Below are 21,764 nucleotides of genomic sequence, written 5' to 3'. Positions count from 1 at the left end.
AATCGATGCAGGGGGGTTGTGATCAGGATACACACTAGCTAGGCATCTCTCCAGGTCAGGTGGATTGGAGCCTGTGTCTCCGGTGATGTTTAGCTTGTTCTTTTACAGGCTTTTGGAGGATTTGCTACCTGGCAGGCCATCTGTGCAAACTGCACCTAGTAAATACCTTTCTCTATGTACAATACAGAGATGATGGGTGAACACACGGCCACCGAGTTGTCCTCAGTGGGCAGGATAGGCCTCACCCTAAGCCACACGAACGTGGGGCTCCTCTTCGGTCTCCTGGCCCAGGCTGGTGTAGGTGACTGAAGGCTCCGCCTGAGCTGCGTTTGGTAAGTCCACAACAGGTCCTGAAGGATTGCGAAACTGCTTGTACACTCGGGGGTCCTGGGCTATGTACGTGGAGGTGGAGGAGTACAGCACCAGCCCAATGAGGATGGTGAAGAACGACAGGAGATAAAGTCCGGAAAACTAGAAAACACAACGGCAAAGTCACTCAGCAGCTGGAGCAGAAGCACTGGCACGTGGACGAGGCGCAGAGAGATGGGAGTGGGGCTGCTTCCTCTTGGAACAAGCAGCTTGATGAGTGGGCCAATACTCTGGATGGAAAGTGGATTTTCTCTTCCTAAACTGGCTCAGTCTTATTGGTTCCTCTTATCTTTTCTCTAGACCCTGTGGCTAACACAGAAGAACACTCAGCTAATTTTCTCTAAAGTGCCAACCAGAGTACCTGGTATGGTGGGACAGCTAGTAAAGCGCAAATTAAAATACATCAGCTTAAAAGCAAAAAAAAATCCATTATCGCTCAATAAAGAGTTGGTTGTTTGTGGCTTCATTAAACCCAGAAGAAATATAGATATTCTATTTAAGGCTGAAATGAAGCCATAAACAAGGCACCACTCACTGACAGCTGCATCAGGCACTCTCACTTTACCTTGATCCAATTCAGACACTATTTATCTTCCTAGGAGGAATTGTTATTGACTTCCCTAACTATCTTTGCAAGACTAGATTATCCTTGGACAGAAAGAGACAGTGTAACATTCCATTCCTGTCCTACTAATCTAAAAACAAAACAAAACAGGGCTGCATATATAGCATTCTGATTCCTAAACAATTTCTAAAGTTTTCTGGGGGGGGGGAGGGGGAGAAAATATTGGTTTATACAAGTCCCCAAAATTTACATATGTTTTTGAAAAATTATAACTTCTGGACCTCTTGAGTGGTTCCACTGGAAGTGGTTACACTGGAAGTAGTTAATTGAGTAGTTACTGGGGGAGGGTAAGGTAACAATATGAGTGTTGCCATTTCTATTTTTTCATTCATTCATTCATTCATTCACTTCTTCATTCAGTGGGTAGTTTCTTATATGCCTTCCCTATAGCAAACATTGTAGGGAAAGAGAAATGGAAAATATGGTTGGTCCCTACCATCATGGACTTAATAGTCTCACTGGAGAAACAGAGGTACAGATAGACAAAAGCAAAAACAAAAAACAACACAGTGCACTGATGGCAGTCAATAACTATTATCTCAGTCTTGACCACATCCTGCAGCCACAGGGAAAAAAGGATCAATTTTATTTTCCTTACTTTGTATGCTCATACCCTGAAAGAATTAAAAACTGGTAAAAAGACAAAAATTAATTGAAAGCTGGAAGAAAGGAAACAGGAAAATGACCCAGAGATTCTATGAAGTAAGTTACAAGGCTATAACAAAATGCTAAAAGATGGCTATAATTGGTAGTTCAATAAGGAAAGGCAGTCTTGAAAATGGCACATAGAAAAGTGGCTAAAAGTCCCTGATACAGTGTTTTCTTTTTTCAGTTTTTGCAGCAGCAAGGTAGCCAAGACTAAAGTTGATTTTCTGATTTTCTTTCTAGAGCACACCTCACCCTATCCCTCAGTTCTTTTCTTTTTTTTTTTTTTTTTTTTTTTACCTTTTGATAACACTTCCTCAGATGGATTCACATTCTAGACTTAGCTTGTAACAGCTTCACTTAATTAACTTGAAGTAATTCCATTTTCCCCAATGAAAATAAATGTGCCTTGTTCCTTAATTCATGAATGTGCAAAATAAAATAGTAGGAAAAGAAGACTACTAACTCAGTACTACTGTATATGATCTCAGAAAACCTACTTACTCTCAAACTTGCTTCCTGAAATTCTACATTCAAAAGCTTTATCCCTTATCTGAAACTCTGGTGAATGAAATGGGTTTGTTCCTGACATTGCCATCATCTCAAATATTTTGCCGATGGCTTTCACTTTTAAAACTCCACTCATGCATCTCAGTTTCAAGTGAAGAGCCCAGCACAGTGGGCTGGAGGTGTGGGCCTGCCCCTGATACAGCAGATAGAGGTGAAGAGATTAAAAATGGGGGCTTTGCAGTTATCACTGCATTCTAACCACCATCTGGATTCAGATCCTAGCTCCAGTACTTTCTAGCTATAATTCTAAACAGATCCAAGTTTCCTCATCAGTAAAGTGCATCTACTGTATAGGGTGGTGGTTCTAAGGACTAAATTAGATAAAGCATGTCAAGCAATTATCATAGTGCCTATCTTGCTGCAAGCATTCAATTCATAGTAGCTTCATTGTTGTTACTGTTACTATTTTTGTTATAATTATAGCACTTATAATGGTAATACTCTACTATATCTTATATTGTAATATTCTGAATTAACCATTGATTAAATTGTCTTTTTCCAATAAGTCCTTGACTATGGGGTTGTATCTTTTTTGACTACTGTCAAGCACAGAACCTGGCACCGTACAGACGTCTATTAAATATTATTTGCTATGTGGTTTTATTTTGAATATATACACAAATTTAATTATGGGGAAGTTTCAGACTAAAGAAAAAGCCATAGTAAAAGAATGAGCTACCAGTGGTATATTTTAATTTTTTAAAGTAAATAATACAATGCCATTTCTTGTACATAAAATGCTAAACAAAAACCCATTGAAAAGAAAGTCATAGTTTTGATCTGTAATTATTGACTCTGAAAGTCATCTTCAAATTTGGGGTCAGTCAGAGGAGAGTGACAGGATGATACTTTGGGAAGGACAATGAAGAAGGCAAGAGTGTGGGTAGAAAACCGAGGACTGCTCACCAGTGGATTGGAGTAGGAGGTTTCATCAGCCTGGCATGGACAGGAATTGGCAATTGTAATGATGTAGGGGTAGGGACAAGAAAGAATCTGATATAGATTGTCTGAGTAAAAGGATTCAAATTCCTTTCAATTTCTGACTTTAGATCCCATATTCTTGTAACATTAAGTTTTGTAAAGCTAATGCTTTTGCCATTTTAAGAAATAATATCTTAATGTACTGCTCAAAAGGATCATCCCTTCTTTGGACATGAAACCATCAGGTTGAATGATAAATCTGCTACAAAGTGTTTTCTTGGGACATAGCTTTAGAATGATAATACATAGCTTATTTTCAATGCATTTCTATTTAATTCATATACAGTTCACTCTAAAATTGTTCAAAAGACAGACAGCATGGAATTTTATATGACAGAGACATCTTGGAACTCACCCAAGAGGTTTTATTAATAGATAGTAGAGAAAGTTTTCATTTAATACACGAGCCCCAAAAGGGAGCAGTCAGGCAAGCATTATGATATATGATCAATCAGGATAAATACCGAATGTTATAAATAATGACAGAAATTTTTCATTTTTTTTCTTCTTTCTAGCTTAATTAAAAAAGAAAAAGAAAATTTAATCAGGGGTACTTAACAGAATAATCCAGTTCTGGATGCTGCACTTATCTCATAGGACACTCCTTGCAGAAACCAATCAGTCAGACAGAACATTTGTACCGTCTAGGCTGCTTACTTCATTAACTGCAGAGAAATGCTTATTTCTAGTTCCCTAAGTGAAGAGAACAGGAATTTCTCTGGAACACTAGATGAGGACTGAAAGTCGTCTCTGAGTTTCAGATAAGAAGAGTTTCAGGCACTGAAGAACAGGGGCACCGTCTGGCATGTCCTTTGCGTTGTCCCCTTAACCAGTTGCAGCCCATCGGAATATACTGCACGTTCTGTGACGCAGACATGCTTTCCCTGCATTTTATGTAATTTGTAGCTTTGAGAAGCTGAGAAAGGATGCACTTGGTATTAGCACTACCATACTATAGACACTGTTTACTTCGCTGCTATCTTTTTCTGTCTTGATGGGTCTCTTTGCAAACAAGGGTCAGAAAGCACTCACTGTGCATAATGAGAATCCTGTGTGTTGCTTAAAATAATCTGACTGAGACATAAGCCATTGTACAGAATGGGGTGGCTTGTAAGACTGACAATAAGCCTGCACAAAGCTCTTTAACTTTCAACTAGGGGCTGAACCCTAGCTCCCTAGAGAGTTGGCCTGTCAGTATGATTCCTATTTATTTGATGTGGCACTCAGCACATCAATTAAGGAGAAACCAAATTTTCATTTTATTTTTGGCATTAAACATCTAAGTTGAATTTTAATAAGCAAATCACTTCTATGACTTTAACCTATACAAGTAGAAAGCCACATTATTTTAAAGTTATTTCAAAGTACCTTTATAAATATACCAACTTGAATACGTGAGGAAGAGGACAGTTTTTCAATGGCAGCTTTCTCTTTCTAGCTTGACTAAAAATATGGCAGAGATTAGCAGAGGAAAACGGGCAATTCTCAGAGAGACATAAGGTGGACCATGAAGAAACCCCGGGTTTGAGCTCTACTTTTACTGAATGTATAAACCAACTATTCCTGTATGGTGGGCCTGGTTGTTCCTACTTTCTTGGCCTAAAAGAGTCCCGTTATAGTATATGCCTCTGTGTAATACAGCTTTTGTAAAGCTCCTGATGTGGGGCCTTGGTTATTTTTGCTAAATGACTCTGCTTGTGCTTATTAATGATGAGAACTAGTTATTGATTCAATAGATAATAAAAACTTACAAGATTCTTTTAGCTCTTAAAGTGAGATATATGACAGTTTCTATATTAAAAAAAAAAAGATTCAATGGAAAAAGAAACTCTGTTACTCAGGAGAAGAAGAGGAAGGACTGAAAAAGAGCCGCTGGTAAGGTTTCCTAGGAAAGGGAGGTACAGGTGAATGAGACTTGGGATAAAGCCTGCAGTTATCAGAGAAAAAAGGAAAGATCTAGGTATAACTTGGAGAACCAAGGAAGCTCAGAGAAAATATAGGTGGAAGGAGGCAGAAAATCAAGTCAGATTAGAAAGAAAAAAAGATACAGGTAAAGAAAATTTCTCAGTAGCTAGGAGGAAAGGGAACTGCAGAACCAGATAACCAAAAAATGATTATTCTTGTCTAAATTAAGCCAGTATGTGTTCTATCTTCTGACTCTCTCTTCTTGTACACACACACACGCATGCACACACACATCCCTGTGGGCCTCTACTGCTGACCTGATATGATCCGCCTTGTGTGCCTGCATTCTTACAAAGAATGCTTGTTTTTCTTGAGAGAAGGTGAGTAGACTGATAGAACACTACCCTTGATGTCTTCTCATGTGCCACAGATGAGTGAAGCGCAACGCTTTCAAGCCCTCAGATGTTTCCAAGCTATCTGTGATGACTGGAGGAAGGAAATACCAAATAGCTCACAGCATAGCTCTAGGACGACATTGTTCAACTTCAAAAGACATGCTGTCTTTCCGGGCTCTGTTGGATCTGAGCCTGCTGTTGAAAGAGGCATACTGTTTGGAAACATGATAATGGTTAAGAGTTGAAACTGGTTCCTGAACTGCATAATGAGGTGGCACAGAAATAAATTCAAGGATATTTCTAACTGTAATTAGACATGGCTTTTGATGTGGAGGTATTTCACATCTATGAAGGATAAGTGGCCATGATAATGATGTCCCTTCTAGTTGTTATTTAGTTTATTCTTTTAAAAAGATACAAATGTAATTAAATCTTCTCATATTTTTAACTCTTTGGCAGAAAACATCTATGAGGGTAGAGCCTGCGAACTTAACAGCTGCTTCAGAAATCAGTGCAACCATGGGTAGTAGAACAATAAATGGCAGTCAGCGGTCATTCTCAAGGTTATGCAGTACAGGCTGGCAAATTTGAGTTCAAGAGGTACTGGGAAGAATTTGCATGTAGGGAGATTGGCTGGTAATTTCAACAGGCCTGTTATGCCTGGGAAAAATTAGACGTTTCATTAAGTTTGTGAAAACTGTCCTGAATATTCTTTGCAATGTAAAACAAAGCATCCTTTTTTTCTTGTACTTACCTACTCCATGATATAAAATGCATATATGATAAATCAGCTGGCACATCTAACCATGATTTCTAGATCAAGCAGGAATATATAAACCCCATTCTGTTTAAAACAGAAGGAGATTACCAGCTTGGAGGTCCTGGGAACTAGAGTAGATTCAGGACCCATCAGTGACTAAATAAAGTAAAATGCCAATTAAAAGAGTCAATCATTAATTAAATGCAATGCTGCTATAGTGAAGAATAACTGAAGGGGAGTCCTTGTTCTCTTGAGTCACCACTTTATATGTGGATCGGAGGGTGGACCCTTTGGAAACAATCTTGGAAGGGAAACAGCTGATCTGATGTGTGTCCTGGGCTGGGAGGGAGCAGACAGCTCCGCATTGACCATCATCTCTCCGCAGCCATGTGTTTCTCAGGGGGCTGAGGACTGACCACACCTTGAGCCTGGGAGTGCAACTGTTGGCCAGCACTGGGCACGCTGTAAGCTGTGTTAGGATCCTGTGACAAAAGCCTCAGCCTGGTCCTGATCTATTGCCGCTGCATCCGAGCCAACTGCTATGCAGGCCAAGGAAACGAGACAGACCTGGCTCCACAGAAAAACCAACACAAACAAGTTGATGTTTGACCTCCTTAATTTGGCTCTGCACTAAATTAACAAGACCATTTTTATTACTATGAAGTGTATTAATGCAAAAGTTTGGATTCTAGGTTTACTGAACTGGAAATAAATTGCCTGAAGAGGCCGGAGCTTTTCCAAACACTTCCCAACTCCCCAATTACTGCACTATCTCCTACTTTTGTCTCCCCTTACTTGTCTGTTTCCCCTTTTTTCTTCATTTCTCTTTTTGTTAGGGAAAAAAAGGCTAAATCTTACTGGTGAAAAATTGCAATATTTCTTTCTTCTAGGAAAAATGCCAAATGTGGGCATGGTACACAATCTACTGACAAACACCGAAATCCTTTGTCTTTAGAGACTAAGAATACTGAACCCCACATCCCACCTCCCATTCTTTCTCCAATTTGGAAATTCGAATCCCAAATTCATGCTAATCTAATCAAGACAGAAAATAAACAAATGAGTGCCTTAGTCAGAATGCCAAACGGCTTTGCTCTCCATATCAGAAAACCAAGGCATTGCTAAGATTTAAATACTTGAGAAATGATTTATTCTCCAAGCATCATGCTGTTAAAGAGAAAAGAATCAGCAGTCACAGCCCCTGCCTCTCTGTGTGCCTGACACCATCACCCAGGGCAAGGCTGTGCCCTGAGCTGCAAACCCAGTTCAGTTTAAAGGCCTTGAGTTTGGTTTGCAAAACCAACTCATTTGGCAGTATAATTTGTGCAGCCAATCACATCTAAGGCCAATAAGGTCTCTTTTACAGGCAAATATCTTCCCCTGGGGGTAATTTCACACATGAGTACAGCAATAGGGAGCTAAAAATGGATTTCTGCCATTATCTTTTATATGACAAACAGACATTTTCACTCAGTTTGATGAATTGATAGAAATCCTCATTCAAGCAGATTCTTATTTTCTGCTATACAGCAAAAAAGACCATAATTGTCAAGTGAGAAGTGGAACAGAAGGGGCTTACTCTGTGGGAGTGTTTAATTATAGGCTCAGTACAACAAAGGCCATTCAATGGCTCATTTATGTCACCTTCCCATGCATCGTTCTTTTCAACACTAGTCAAAAAGGGATTACATTTGTGTGGGAGGCACACTGAGCAGCGGCCTTCACTCTGTTTGGACTCTTGCATCAGAAGACATCTATTTCCCCTTGACACAACACATAGGTGCACACTGGTCTGGAGCGATTTTGCAGAAGGCTGAATTTTAAAGCCAGTGAAAGCTACTTAGCTGATAGAAGTCACGGTGTTGCAGATTGACACATCCCAAAGACCACCTGTCCCATTATATAGAATCAGGGGTGGAAGTGGAAGTACCACACTCACTATTAGCTCTGGGGATCCACTAGTAAAATTTTTGCTTCTTGCTGTGCAATCTTATGTTCTGCTGATCTAAAAGTCTTAGTTCCAAAGGGAAGAATGCTTCCACCAGGAGGCAGAACAATGATTCCATTGAACTGAAAGTTAAAACTACCACCCGGCCACTCAGGGCTCCTCATGCTTCTGAATCAACAGGCAAAGAAGGGAGTTACAGTGCTGGCCGGGTGACTAGTCCAGATTACTAAGGGGAAATTGGACTACTTCACCATGGAGATAAAAAGAATGTCTGGAACACAGGAGATCCCTTAAGGTGTCTCTCAGTATTACCATGTCCTGTGATTAAAGCCTATTGAAAACCACAACAACTCAATCCAGGCAGGACTACTAATACCTCAGGCCCTTCAGGAACCAAGGTTTGGGTCACTCCACAGGTAAAGAATCATGACCAACTGAGGTGCTTGCTCAGGGCAAAGGGAATACAGAATATGCAGTGGAAGGAAGGTGATTCTAAGTACCAGCTGCAGCCATGTGACCAGTTATAGAACCAGGACCGTAATTGTCATGAGTATTTTTCCTTCTTTTGTTATGAATTTGTTTTTGTGTATAGCAAATATCTTTGTTTTCTTCCTTCTCTTCTCGTCTTATCAATAACCTAAAATGTATTGACTTTACATCATAGTATTTAAGTTAAAGGATGTCAAGAAGAGTGAACATCACCCAAGGACTTTGTGTCCTCTTCTGGGGAAAGGGATTAGTGTGTTTTCAGTGGTATGCAGGACAGTTGCATCATGTTAGGCAAAAGTAAGACCCTGTTATTGTCTTTATTTGGGGATTAAGTATTATTTAAAGACGTGTATGTGGATGCCAAGTTGATGAGGATGGACTTGTGATGGTTAATTTTATAAGTCAACTTGGTTAGGCCACAGTATCTAGAAATTTGATCAAACCCCAGACTAGATGTTGCTGTTAAGGTATTTTAAAAATAGGATTAACATTTAAATCAGTAGAATTTGAGTAAAACAGATTACCCTCCATAACGTGAGGAGGCTTCATCCCATCAGTTGAAGGACTTGAGAAAAAGACTGAGGTCTCCTGAGGAAGAGGGAATTCTGCACCAGGCTGCCTTCAGACTTGAGCTGCTACGTCGACTCATGCCTGGGTCTCCAGCCTGCCAGCCTTCCTTGCAGATTTCGGACTTGTCATCCCCCACAGTCACATGAGCCAATTCCTTAAAATCTATCAATGAATCACACACACACACACACACACACACACACACACACACACACACACACACACACACACACGTTCTGTTTCTCTGGAGTACACTGACTAATACAATTGGTAACATGAAAATCTGTGACACTAAAGATCTTTCACTTTGATGTAAATTTTGTAACAATTTCTCTCTATGGCAAGTTTTTTAGTGCAGCTTCTAATGATATTTTCCAGAGAATACCAAGTGGTGTTTTGCAGTATGAGCTCTAGAATCAGAATGATGAGGTTTACATCCCTGTTTGCCACTTCCTTGCTTTGCGGTCTTGGATAAGCTTACTTCTTTCTCCAAGCCTCAGGCTACTCACTGATTAACTAAGAATAACAACAGCACCTGCCATATGGGGCTGTTGAGAGCAGTAAGTGAGGTGATACATAGAAGACTCTTGGTGCAGTGCTTGGCACATAGTAAATGTTCAATAAATTTCAATGATTGTTATCTTTACATCACAAAGAGTAAATTCAAAAGCAAAGACAGGCATAAAAACTTTCCTCAAAAGGCTTTCTGAAAAGCTCACCATAAATCAAGTTGAATTGTAAATGCATTTATGGAACTGGCTATTTGAGAGAAGAGTACAACAATCAACTCATCTGGACCGTAAGGCTTCTCCATCAATGCAAATAATCAGCCTCTGGTTTATAGACTCAGTGTTTACACTTATTCATGTTGAGTTTTCTTTCAATGATGCATAATTATAGAAGTCACAGGAATTCTCATAACTTCCTATTCTGTTTTGCCTTGTTTATTAATTTCAAGCAACATTAGCACAAATCATGTTTGAGCACCCATGAGTACATGTGAGTAATTTGAGCAATTTATTTTACTTCCTTGATGTGGTAGCCACAAAGAGACATTCGCATTCTAATCCCTGGGACCTGTGAATGCTATTTACACTATTGGAAAAAGGGTATTTGCAGATGAGATTAAATTAAGGACCTTGAGATGTGAGATTATCCTGGGTGCTATGGAATAAATTGTGTCCCCCAGCCCCCAAATCTGTATGTTGAAGCCCCTTCCCACAATGTGGTCATATTTGGAGATGGGGCCTCTAGGGAAGTACTTAAGGTAAAATGAAGTCATAAGGGTTGGACCTTGATCCCACAGAAATAGTGTCCTTACAATGAGACCCCAGAGAACCTGTTCGTTCTCCCACCCCACATCAATTAAGAGTCCACATCAATTAAAAGCCTTTTAGCTTCTTATGTGAAAATTCCTAGATAACGTTCAGCCTAGAAAATGGAAGATTAACCTTCAATGTTTCTTGTAAAACCTTTCATTCAATAAATAATTCCTGAACACCTACTGTGCCAGGCTCTGTACTAGGCACCAGGGATACAGAGAAGCTCCCCTGTCATCCTGGAGCCTAGTACTTACTTCCTACATGAAGTCAGTCCTTTCATTTAAAGTTGGGATTAGTTGGAACACAAAGGAAATGCCAATAAAATCCAAAACTACTGAGACTTCCACAGAGCAATGGGAAACACTACCTTCCTGCACATAAATGCCTGGTTCCATGGGGCATCCAAAAGGAAATAGATGTGAAATTGGTAACCAAAGTTTACATTCAAGTTAAATTGAGTGACACTGCTAAATATGAGGCCCCACAGAATGGTTTACAATGTATTTATTTTAAAAATAAAACTACGTCCCCAAATATATTCAAGGACAAGGAAACTAAGCTTATGGCTGTAAGTTAGTACTTAGCAATCTAATGAGTGAAGAGTTTTAAAATGTAAAAATAACGAGGAATGCAGAAACAAATAAACATCTTCATTTTTTGTTCATGTTTGTCAATTAAAATTGATAATAAATCATATAACCTTCTAATCAGTGTTTGTTGCAATTCTGTCCATTTTTTCATAGCAGAGATTCAAATTTAGATTTTCTTTTTATTTGAGTTATTTGCTAGCTTTATTTATTTTCAAAATGAAAATTATTGTTTTAAGATTATAAAAATAATAGTTGTTCATACAGTGTTTCAGCAATACATAGTTCATGCAACACTTTACCATGTGAAGAACCTGAAATATAAGTACTCAAAATTGTACCATCCTTAATAACAGTGTTATTTATTGAATATTAACCTTGCAGATACTGCAGTAAATGATCTACATGCACTGTTTCATTTACTCCTCACAGTTAATCTTATGAGATGGATTGCATGACTGCATTTTGCTGATGAGGAAATTAAGGTTGAGAGAAGGAACTTTTGCACAAGGCCATATAACTGGATGCATCAGGGATTCTTAACAGGGGTCCCTGTGTAGAATTCAGGGGGCTTGTGAACCTAGATGAGAAATCTGGACCTTTATTTTCATTGACTTCTAACTGATATTTAGCATTTATTCAATTATAAACACAAGCAATGAGCTACAGTAGTACTAGCAATACCTCAGACTTTTTCACCAATAGAAATCACATATATGAGTATTTTAATATCACATAACAATTGCTGCAGATTTCTCCAAATATTGCTTATGCCCATCACTGCTTTGAAATGACAGAAGTTATTAGATCTGCTTCTAGATCTTGTGATTCATATATTACTATTTCATCACATTTAAACATATTTCGATAACTTTATTTTAGTATAATTGGTTTTATAATGTGATGTATTTTATTTTAGACATTTAAGAACGTTGTGAAAAGGGATCGCTAGACTTCATCAGACTGTCAAATGGATTCAGGGTGTAAAAATGATAGGGAACCTTGGTAGGGAGTGGAGCTGGAATTCACAAGCAGGCTTAGGCTTGCAACAACACTGTCATTCTGCCTGTCCTTGGACCCGTGTTTACATTTGATGAATGTTATTTCAAATAAGCCTCTAAGGACACAAACACATGCCTGCTTTAAAGTTTATATATGTAAGTATGCACGCGAATATGCCAACAAAAGTATGTCTGGGTAAAGATGTCAGAGGGAAGTAGGGTGATAGAGTTTATCAGTGTGGAATGGAATTAACTCCAAAGTCAAGATAAGCCAAAATTTTTGGTATTAACTGAACAAGAAAAGGTGTAAAACTGTATGCCATAAACTTTGAAAAGTGGTAGCCAAGGGAGAGTCTAGGAGATCCCAGCATGACTCAGGATTGTTGCTAACCCAACACTACCTTCCAGAACACTCAGAGGAAGGGAGTGAAGGAGCCTGACTCTGGAGACTCTTGCAGATATCTCTGCAATTTGCAGAGAGTGGATTGAAGTGGTGACTAGAAAAACTCAGGGAAAAGCTAAGGTAACATTCTCAGGAATAGAAACCCTTACTTCCTTGGAGAGGCAGAGGGTTACTGGAGTTTGCCATTATCTGGGGCTCCGTGGTGAACTGGGGGAACAGCTCAAGGCCACAAAAGAGTCATACCCCTGGGAGTGGGATGGGTCATAGATTAAGTTGCCCTACATGGGTGAAGACATCAGAGATGTTGTCAAACAAAAAGAACCCAGGAACATAACATTTGTGGGCTCTTTTTGGGGGGAAAAATCCCCAAACTCTCTAATGATAAAATCTAGTGACTCAAAAGATTGGAAAAGGGATGGGTGCAGTGCTCAATTTTTAAAAACAAAACAAAACAAACAAAAACAATGTCTATAAAGTTCTGAGAAAAAGAAAGCACAACCCAGGGAAGAGTTACCCTTTGAACAGAAAGACAAGAAAAATGTTTAAAGGAGCAAAGACTTAGGAAAACAGATCCTATGAACGCTTCTTAGCAGACCCACTGCTAACCCAATAGCACTTTTGCAGTGAATATAAAGTCTCCCCTTCTTCAAAACACTTGACGACCATCTGCTTTCCCACCATAGGGAAAATATTCCCTATAAGTGGACAAATTACACTGTGCACAGCTTGTACAACCATACATAGCTGCCCTGCTTCCTGACAATATTGGTAGTGATGAAATCTAGTCCACTAAGAGATCAATTAAAATAAGGAATTCAGAAAAAAGAGCCTGCATTTCAGAGACTGGTGGTATAGAAAATATAGTAAGTATGGAAATATGGCTTAAAAACCATAGAGATTATATTTCAGAAGTTAACTATTAAAACAATTTTATATTAAAACAATATAGAAAATATATGACAAAAGTTATGAAATAAGAAAGGAGCAAATTCTTTAAAAATTTACTTTTAATTTTTTTTTAATAAACACTCTTAAGAAACTTTAAATATAGAGTTTAAAGAAAATCTCCCATCCGTGGTGGCCCCTAGAGGTATGTAGAGTAGTAGCTCTGCTCCAGCCTTTAATGTCTGAGCCAATCTCTGTTCTTTGTCTTAGCAAACTGATACTCTGATTTCTGTGTACTTGGCTCATTAATATTCTGGACCATGGGAGATGGAGCCATACAGGTCTGCTGACAAAATTAGGTGTCTGAATGTGCAGGAGGGGACCAGACTGTGCACTTTGGTGCCAAACACATGCCATGCATTCTCCTGGGAGACAACTAGCTGTTTTTTCCTGGCTATCCCCCAATCCAAACATAAGCCCTTCCATGTGAAACTTCTGCAACACTCTAGCCTGTTCCATTTTTCCTCAGAGCTTGTCCTAATAATGTGAGTTCAAAATATCTATTTTGTGATGTGGAGTTCATGAATAGATTTATGTGGCTATCATTCTGGGCCTGCCTCACAATTTATTCCCCACTTCTCTATTCCTTCCAATATTTCTGGTAAATGGAAATTGCTAACATGGTAGAGACTGGCTATTTGTTCCCTAAGTCTATTTTCTTTTCTTCCTGCACAAACAGCTTGCCTACATTTCCCAGCCTCCCTTGTAATTAGGTGTGGCCATGTGACTAAGTTCTGGCCAATAGAACAGGGGGAAGGTTATAGACACACCACTCTAGACACAGCCAAAGCTGTTTCAAGACAGGCCTGCAGAGGACTGCAGGGGCCTAGCCTAGGCATTACTGAACTTTTTCTGAAAGTGTTAGATAGTAAATATTTTAGGTTTGTGGATCGTATACTCTGTCACAACTACTCAGTGCTGCCACTGTAGCACAAAAGCAGCCACGGATAGTGTGTAAAGAAATGGATAGGGCTGTGCTCCAACAGAACTTTATTTACAAAAATGGGCTGTCTCACAGGTCATAGTTTTTTGACCCCTGCCCTAGATGATGGCAGAGCCAAAAGATGAAAGGAGCCTGGGTTCCTGAATGTCTGCATGGGACCCACTGCTGGAAGCTAGCAACACTTACCCTAACTAATTCAACAAGATGGATGCCTCATGAGAGGCTTGCTGTGTTCTGTGCAAGGGAAAGCCAAGTTCAAGTATTCCTTGCTCAATCACCTTGCTATTCCACGTGAAAGGCTTTTGGGCATCACGATGCCATGTTCCCCAACTCTCTACTCACCAGTGACAATTTAAAAAATATTAAAGAGAGTCATAGAAGGCTAAGTGTTGATTTTAAAATCTCCCATTTTTAATCACTTTTGGACACTATGAGCTTAAAATTTATAGCCTTTTAAGATGCCATTCTTACAAAAAGAAGTATACCAGGCTACCCATGAGAGTGTTTTTATCAATAAAATGTGAAGCTTTAAGCTCATTGGTGAGGCTTGGCTTTTAAAGGGCAGTCACTGCTCACTGCCACAGAGGATCAACAGTGTTGCTTGGCTCAAGGCTCTGATCCGTGTCTAATGAAAGATTCCACTCTTAATGAAAGTTTCCAGTCTTTGCAAACTATCTGGCATTGGCACTCAGATGTTAAGGATACTTGAAATTGCTGGTCTATTCAAGTTTCAGTGGTTAGGAATCTCATCCTTTGCATTAATCTCCCTGGTGATTTTGGTGTTCCTGTCATCTTTATTTATAAACAGAGAGTTAAGCACCAAAACAGTGACTGGCCTGCAGCAGGCACAGAAAAAAATTGATATTTGTTGCATAAAGTTATTTTAAATTTGATGCATAATAATATATCATTAAAATGAACCCATGTTCAGATTTATTAAACTTTGCTTGCCAAATCTCTTATAAAAACAACACAACTGTAAGAGAAATTGGAACATGTGGGATGTAATTTTAGTGACTAATGGGGAGGGTGAGGTTGATCATGGAGTTCCTACACTTGTCCTTGAAAGATGTAACCTGGATTTCTAGCACAGGCAGCTGATATTAAGAAACTTTTCTGATTATTTTATAACTCACAATTATAAAAAATTTATCTGGTATAAAGATGAGACTAAAACATGCAGAATGCTTTCTAATGGAACACATGTAGATGAAATCCTACAAAATTCACATTATTTCCATTACCAAAAATAGTTGAAATAGCCTTCTTGGACAAATTATTTTTAAATATCCCACTCCCTTTTAAGGAGTGATTATTCAAATGATAAAAACATTTTCCTGATTCAAGAATAGAAGTTTCATGGCACCTTTACGTTTTAAGATATTACTCTTCAAATAGGACCACCTATTTGAGCTGTTCACTGTGGAGAACCACATAAACTAATAGCCTAAAGGGAGTGTTCGAAGGGGACTTGGAGAGAACTTACAATAATCATTTTTCTCTACCAATTTCTAGTTTACTTACTTTAATTATTACAGCAATTCTGTGGCAATAAAAGCTTTGAGAAGGTAATAGCAATTGTGTGAAGTAGGCCATCTTCTACTTTAAATGCCGGGTAAAAAGGAATTTTCTGCGTATTCAATGTTGGCTGCTATTTTCTTGAAGAATGTTCAGCACATGATGGCATATAGTAAAAGAACATAATGGTGTTTTAGTTAACAATCTTTGAATGTTTTGTATTTCTGGTTGTCACCTAAAAATTCTATTGTAAGCAATGAAGGAAACAAAGAATTCATCCTCAAATAACTGACATGAAATTTTCTACATTTTTATGCATGACATTCCAGGTTTGCCTTTTTAAACAGGGACTAAATTACAGGGAATTCACACAAAATTATTAAGGGCTATATCTAGTTACAAAATCTTACAGTAAGATTAATAGTCCAAAAATAGAATGAGATAAGTATTACTAATCCTGAATCACATATTTAATCAAGAAACGCATCACTGCTGGTCACTGTTTACACATTATCTAATATAATCCCTTCAAAAACTCCATAAGGTAAATCTCATCACCTTGAAGTTTGGAGAGAATAAGTGCTATGGTTTGACTGTCCCCCCAAGCTCATGTTGGAACTTAACCCCCAATATCGGTGGAAGGTGGGGCCTTTGAAAGGTTATTGGATTGTGGGGACCATGCCTTTGTGAATGGATTGATTCGGAGTAATGGGAGTAATGGGTTAATGGTCTAATGGCTTATCAGGGAGCGGTTCTGATGGTTTTATAAGGAAAGCAAGGTTAGCTCTCTCTTGCCATCCTTGCCATGTGACACCCTTGTCACCATAGGTCCTTGTAGAGAGTTACCACCCAGAAGAAGGCCCCAACCACAAGTGTCCCCTGGACAGTGGGCTTCCCAGCCTTTGAAACTGTAAGAAATAAATTTCATTTCTTTATATATCACCCAGTTTCAGGTATTCTGTTACAAGTAATGGAAATGGACTAATATAATAAGTAACTAATCCAAAGAATTTAAAGAGCAAACAAAGCCACAATTTAAATCTGGGCTCCTTTGGCTCTGAAGCCCACACTCTTTCACCATACTCTACTGGTTAATTCATACTCACATGGCAGACACTGAGGCAGCCCTCCTCCCCCAATTTTTTCTCTTTCTTCATGACTTAGTGTTTTCATTACTAAAATCACATCTTAGCAGGAAAGCAGAACTACTTTAAAAATCAGTTGGGAAACTCAACGAACAGAGCACAGAGTTTCTGTAGGTAGAGAACGTTCTTCATTGCCCTGAATCAGCTTCTGAACAGCACATGTCCTAGCTGGCCCCACTTGAAGCCACTGCACCTTTATTGTCCTGGTGTAAATATTAATAGTTACCCTGTGGAAGGCAGAATAACGGGCCCTCAAAGATGTTCATGTTCTAATCCCTGAAACCTGTGAATATGTTACTTTACATGGTAAAAGGGACTTTGCAGTTTTAGGATTTCAAGATGGGGAGATTATCCTGGATTATGTGGGTCAGACTAATGTAATCACAAGGTCCATAAGAGGGAAGCAGGAAGGACAGAGTCAGGTTTGAAGATGCCACACTGCTGGCTTTAAAGACAGGAAGGGGGCCACGAGCCACAGAATGCAGGTAGCCTCTAGAAGCTGGCAAGGGTAAATGGATTCTTCCCTAGAGCTTCCAGAAGCAGCACAACCCTGTTAACATTTGATTTTAGACCAGTGAGACTTCAGACCTGCACAACTGTAAGATAGTAAATTTGTGTTATTTTAAGCCACTAAATTCATGGTAATTTATTATAGCAGTAATAGGACACTAACATCCTTTCAATTTCAGTTACAACTTGTATTGTCCTGTTTTTGCATTGTATATAAGATGACAGAATTTGTAACAGATCAAGCTCTGACCTTGAAAAGCCAATACAACATCAAGTTGAAAAGTTTCCACGTCAGTCTCTTCTTTAGTTTTCGGGGGGTCTCTGAGGCCCAGTAAAGCTCATTTCCTGTACTTTCCATGGATTGCTATAGATTTATTTTTCTGGATTCAATAATGTTGTCAGGTAATAAAAAACAGAAATATATAACTACTTCTCAAAAGTCTTGTAAAATTAGAGTCTGCAAGAACACTATATCATCAAGATAATCTGATTTAGAAATAGGTCTTTTGCTTCTCAGGGATGTGGGGCTTTACTGTCCAGTCAGCACAGCAGCCAGCACAAGAGGCAGAGATACTGCAGACAGTGACTGATGGGAGGAGAAAGAATGGATTTTTTTTGAAGGGTGGAAAGCAAGAAAAAGGAAATAATCAATGTTGGGGCATGAGAGCTTCATTTAGTCATTTAGTTCTGGCTTGGTAAGCAACCTCTGCAAGTAAATAGCCCTTCCCTCTCAACTAGCAGATATTTATAACCAGACCAGGAGGTGGTTTAGAGCAAAGACATCATGATTAAATAAAGGAATAAACTATAACTTCGAAGTGTAGTAAAACCAAATGAGATCTCAGAGGTCAATGGTCCAAACCCAGCAATGAAGCACGAGCCCCCCTCCACACTCTCTCACATTCATGTCCTATGTCCAGCGATAGGAATTCCTGCTTCCCAAGGCAGTCTATTCCACTTTGGGGTGGCTAATTGTTAACAATGTTTCTTTATGTTTAGCAAAAATCTTATAACCCTCACCTTTTTGTACTAGTTCCACCTGCTTGCCATCACATACAGTAAGTCTGCACCAGGGGCTAAACCCTAGCTGCACACTGGAATCACTTAAGGAGCCTTTAAACATCTGCTGCTTGGAGTGTCAGAATCAGTGAGTGGGGGACCCAAGCACTTGTGTTTTTTAAAACTCTGGGTGAACTGATGTGTAGCCAAGGTCGAGGATTACTAGCTTAAACCATCTTACATGCTACACTCTTTATTCTTTATATAGTTAAGGACACCTCACCTCAATTGCATCTTTTCTTCCTGAGGCTGTGACTTTCAACCAGCCCTTCAGAACAGACAGTTCAGGGCAATTAAAGTTACTACCAGCAGCCCAGGAAAGGAGAAGCAAGAGGAAGCAACCAGGGAAGACTTGGTGCCCAAAGGCAGTGGTGGGATTTGCATGCTTCCTTCCATGTTTATAAAAGGATAACCAAATAAATTAGCAGGACTCCATCAAAATTAAAAACTTTTGTGCTTCAAAGGACACTAGCAAGAAAGTAAAAAGACCACCAAAGAATGGGAGAAATATTTACAAACCATATATCCGATAAGGGTCTAGTATCAAAAATATATAAAGAATAATTACAACCCAATAAAAAACATCCCAATTAAAAATGGCCAAGGGATTTAAATAGACATTTTCCCAAAGATATATAAAAATACAAAATATAACCACCATCCCCCCCCAAACACACATACACATATACCCATCACTATGACCATTTTTGAATTTTGCAAAATTTACCAAGATTTTTGCATTGACCATATATTGCTCATAACAACAACAGTACCTTCAATAAACATTATTCAAACATTAATTTTCTGAGACAGCCCATCAGGCCGGTGGGCATCCTGGGAGGCCCTCAGTCTTGCCCTTCTCCCCTGCTCTGGTCCTCGCCTGTAGAGCCCAAAGCCAACTTCAGAAGCAGGCAAGCAGACCCCTGAGAAAAATCCTGAATTTTCCAAACACTGACTATTTGATTACAAATTCAAGCATTGCCTGGAACAGTCTTTTAGAAACTGTTTAAGGCAAAAAAAAAAAAAAAAAAGTTAAAAAAATTTTTAATATTTTAATTAGAAAAATATTTAGCTTATTTATTTGCAACTATTAAGTACTATTGTTCATAAAATAATTAGAAGACAATACAAGGCAGTGTTTATTCAAGAACTAAGTTATGTGGTGCCAATTGTAAGTGTAATGAGAATGAAAAGAAAGGAGAAATAGAGCTTTTGTCTATGTACTCACATTGGTTGCCATAGTATTAACAGGGCTTTGCATCTACTACCTCTATGCAGTGTTTCTGGTTCATCAATAGGATTTTAAAATTATTTTAAAGATTTTTGTTTCACATTAGAAATGAAAAATTCAATCATTAGATTTATTTAAAAATTATTTAAAAAACACAAAAACATTGGATCTGAGCAAAGATTTACTATGCTAATTCTCCAAATTATGTATATTAGCCAAATAGAGATACTACCCGAATTCATTAATTAGGGATTTTTAAGTCAGCAGTTCTCAATATTTAGCGATGTGTGAAGACAGTTTTGATTGTCACGACTGGGGGGATGCTACTGACATCTAGTGGGTTGAAGCCAGGGGTGCTGATAAACGTCCTGTAATGCAGAGCACAGCCCCTCACAACAAAGGATCATCTGGTTTAAAATCTCAACATCGTTGAGAAATCCTGGGTTAAAGTATAATTGTTCCATGGAATACTATACAGCCATTGAAATAATCTTGTAGATCAGGTTCTCAACTCTGGCTGTATATTAGGGTACGTGATCAATCACCTGAAGTGCTTTTAAAAGTCCCCACTCCTAATCAATCAGGACCAGACTCTCTGGGGTAGGATCTGGGCATGGCTATGTTTTATATTCTTTCTAGATGATTGTAATGTATGGCCATAGATGAAAACCACTAATTTAGACTCACAATATATAGAGATATTAAATTACATGGAAATATATATATATATATTGTTAAGTTTAAATAAAGCATGTGGTAAAACCATGTATAGTGTAATTAAAATATATATGAACTGTAAAGTATATGTGCACTGTAAAAATATACATGCACTGTAAAATGGTACTGATGTGAGTATAAGAGCACTTCTCCGCATTTTCTTTCTCACAATGAATATGTATTCCTTTGTAATAAAAGATAATAGATCACTCTGGAAAACAGTTTGGCATTTTCTTATAAAACTAAGCACATCATGACCACACAACCCAGCAATTGTACTCTTGGGCATTTATCTTAGAGAAATAAAAACTTCTGTTCACACGAAAACCTGTTCATGAATGTTCAGATTTATTTATAATAGCCCCAAATAGAAACAACAGATTTATTTACAATAGCCCCAAATAGAAACAACCCGATGTTCTTCACCAGGTGAAGGTTAAATAAGCTGTGGTGCATCCACACTATGGAATTCTACTCAGTGATAAAAACAACAAACTAACAAACAAAAGACTACTAATATAGGCAACAACCTGAAGGAATGTTCAGAGAATTGTGCTGAGTGAAAAAAGACAATTCCAAAACGTTATGTACCCTGTAATTCCATTTACGTGACATTCTTGAGAGGACACATTTATAGAAATGGAGAATAAATAAGTGGTTTTGAGGGACTGGGAGGTGCGTGAGAGGGAAGTAGGCGTGGTTATAAAAAGGCAACATGGGCAGTCCTTGTGGTGAAGGAAATGTTCTGGATGTTGACTGTATAAATGTTAATATCCTGACACTATATTATGGTTTTACAAGATGATACCCATGGGTAAAGGTAAATGGGATCTCTCTGCACTATTTCTTAAAACTGCATGAGAATCTACAATTACCTTAAAATTGTAATTAAAGAAAAAACAATGTGAATCAATTGTAACTAGAAAAAAACACCTACTGTGTTGGACCAATTCCTGTCTTAAGGAAATTTATTTACCTTTCAAACAGTAGCAAAATTTATGTACATGGTAAAAAAATTGCTTTAAGAAACAAAAGTATCCATTACACCTCTAAATTGGGGAATCCAAGAATTTAATTTTCAGGTAACACAGCTTCCCTTCTGATGGCATGACAAAGGTTACTACAT

General features: G+C 38.4%; 1 protein-coding gene across 1 annotated transcript in view; it reads right to left on the bottom strand.

The window, feature by feature from the left end:
• Window positions 1-246: 246 nt before the first annotated feature.
• Window positions 247-21,764, bottom strand: part of SLC35F1 (solute carrier family 35 member F1) — a 391,743-nt gene continuing 370,225 nt past the window's right edge. Inside the window, exon 8 of the mRNA XM_063098127.1 lies at window positions 247-471. Within this exon, the coding sequence (XP_062954197.1) occupies window positions 247-471 (225 nt within the window). The remainder of the gene's footprint in view (window positions 472-21,764) is intronic.

The sequence above is a fragment of the Cynocephalus volans genome, chromosome 5, assembly GCF_027409185.1.
Source record: "Cynocephalus volans isolate mCynVol1 chromosome 5, mCynVol1.pri, whole genome shotgun sequence".
Lineage (NCBI taxonomy): Eukaryota > Metazoa > Chordata > Mammalia > Dermoptera > Cynocephalidae > Cynocephalus > Cynocephalus volans.
This window is presented reverse-complemented; position numbering and strand designations above follow the sequence as displayed.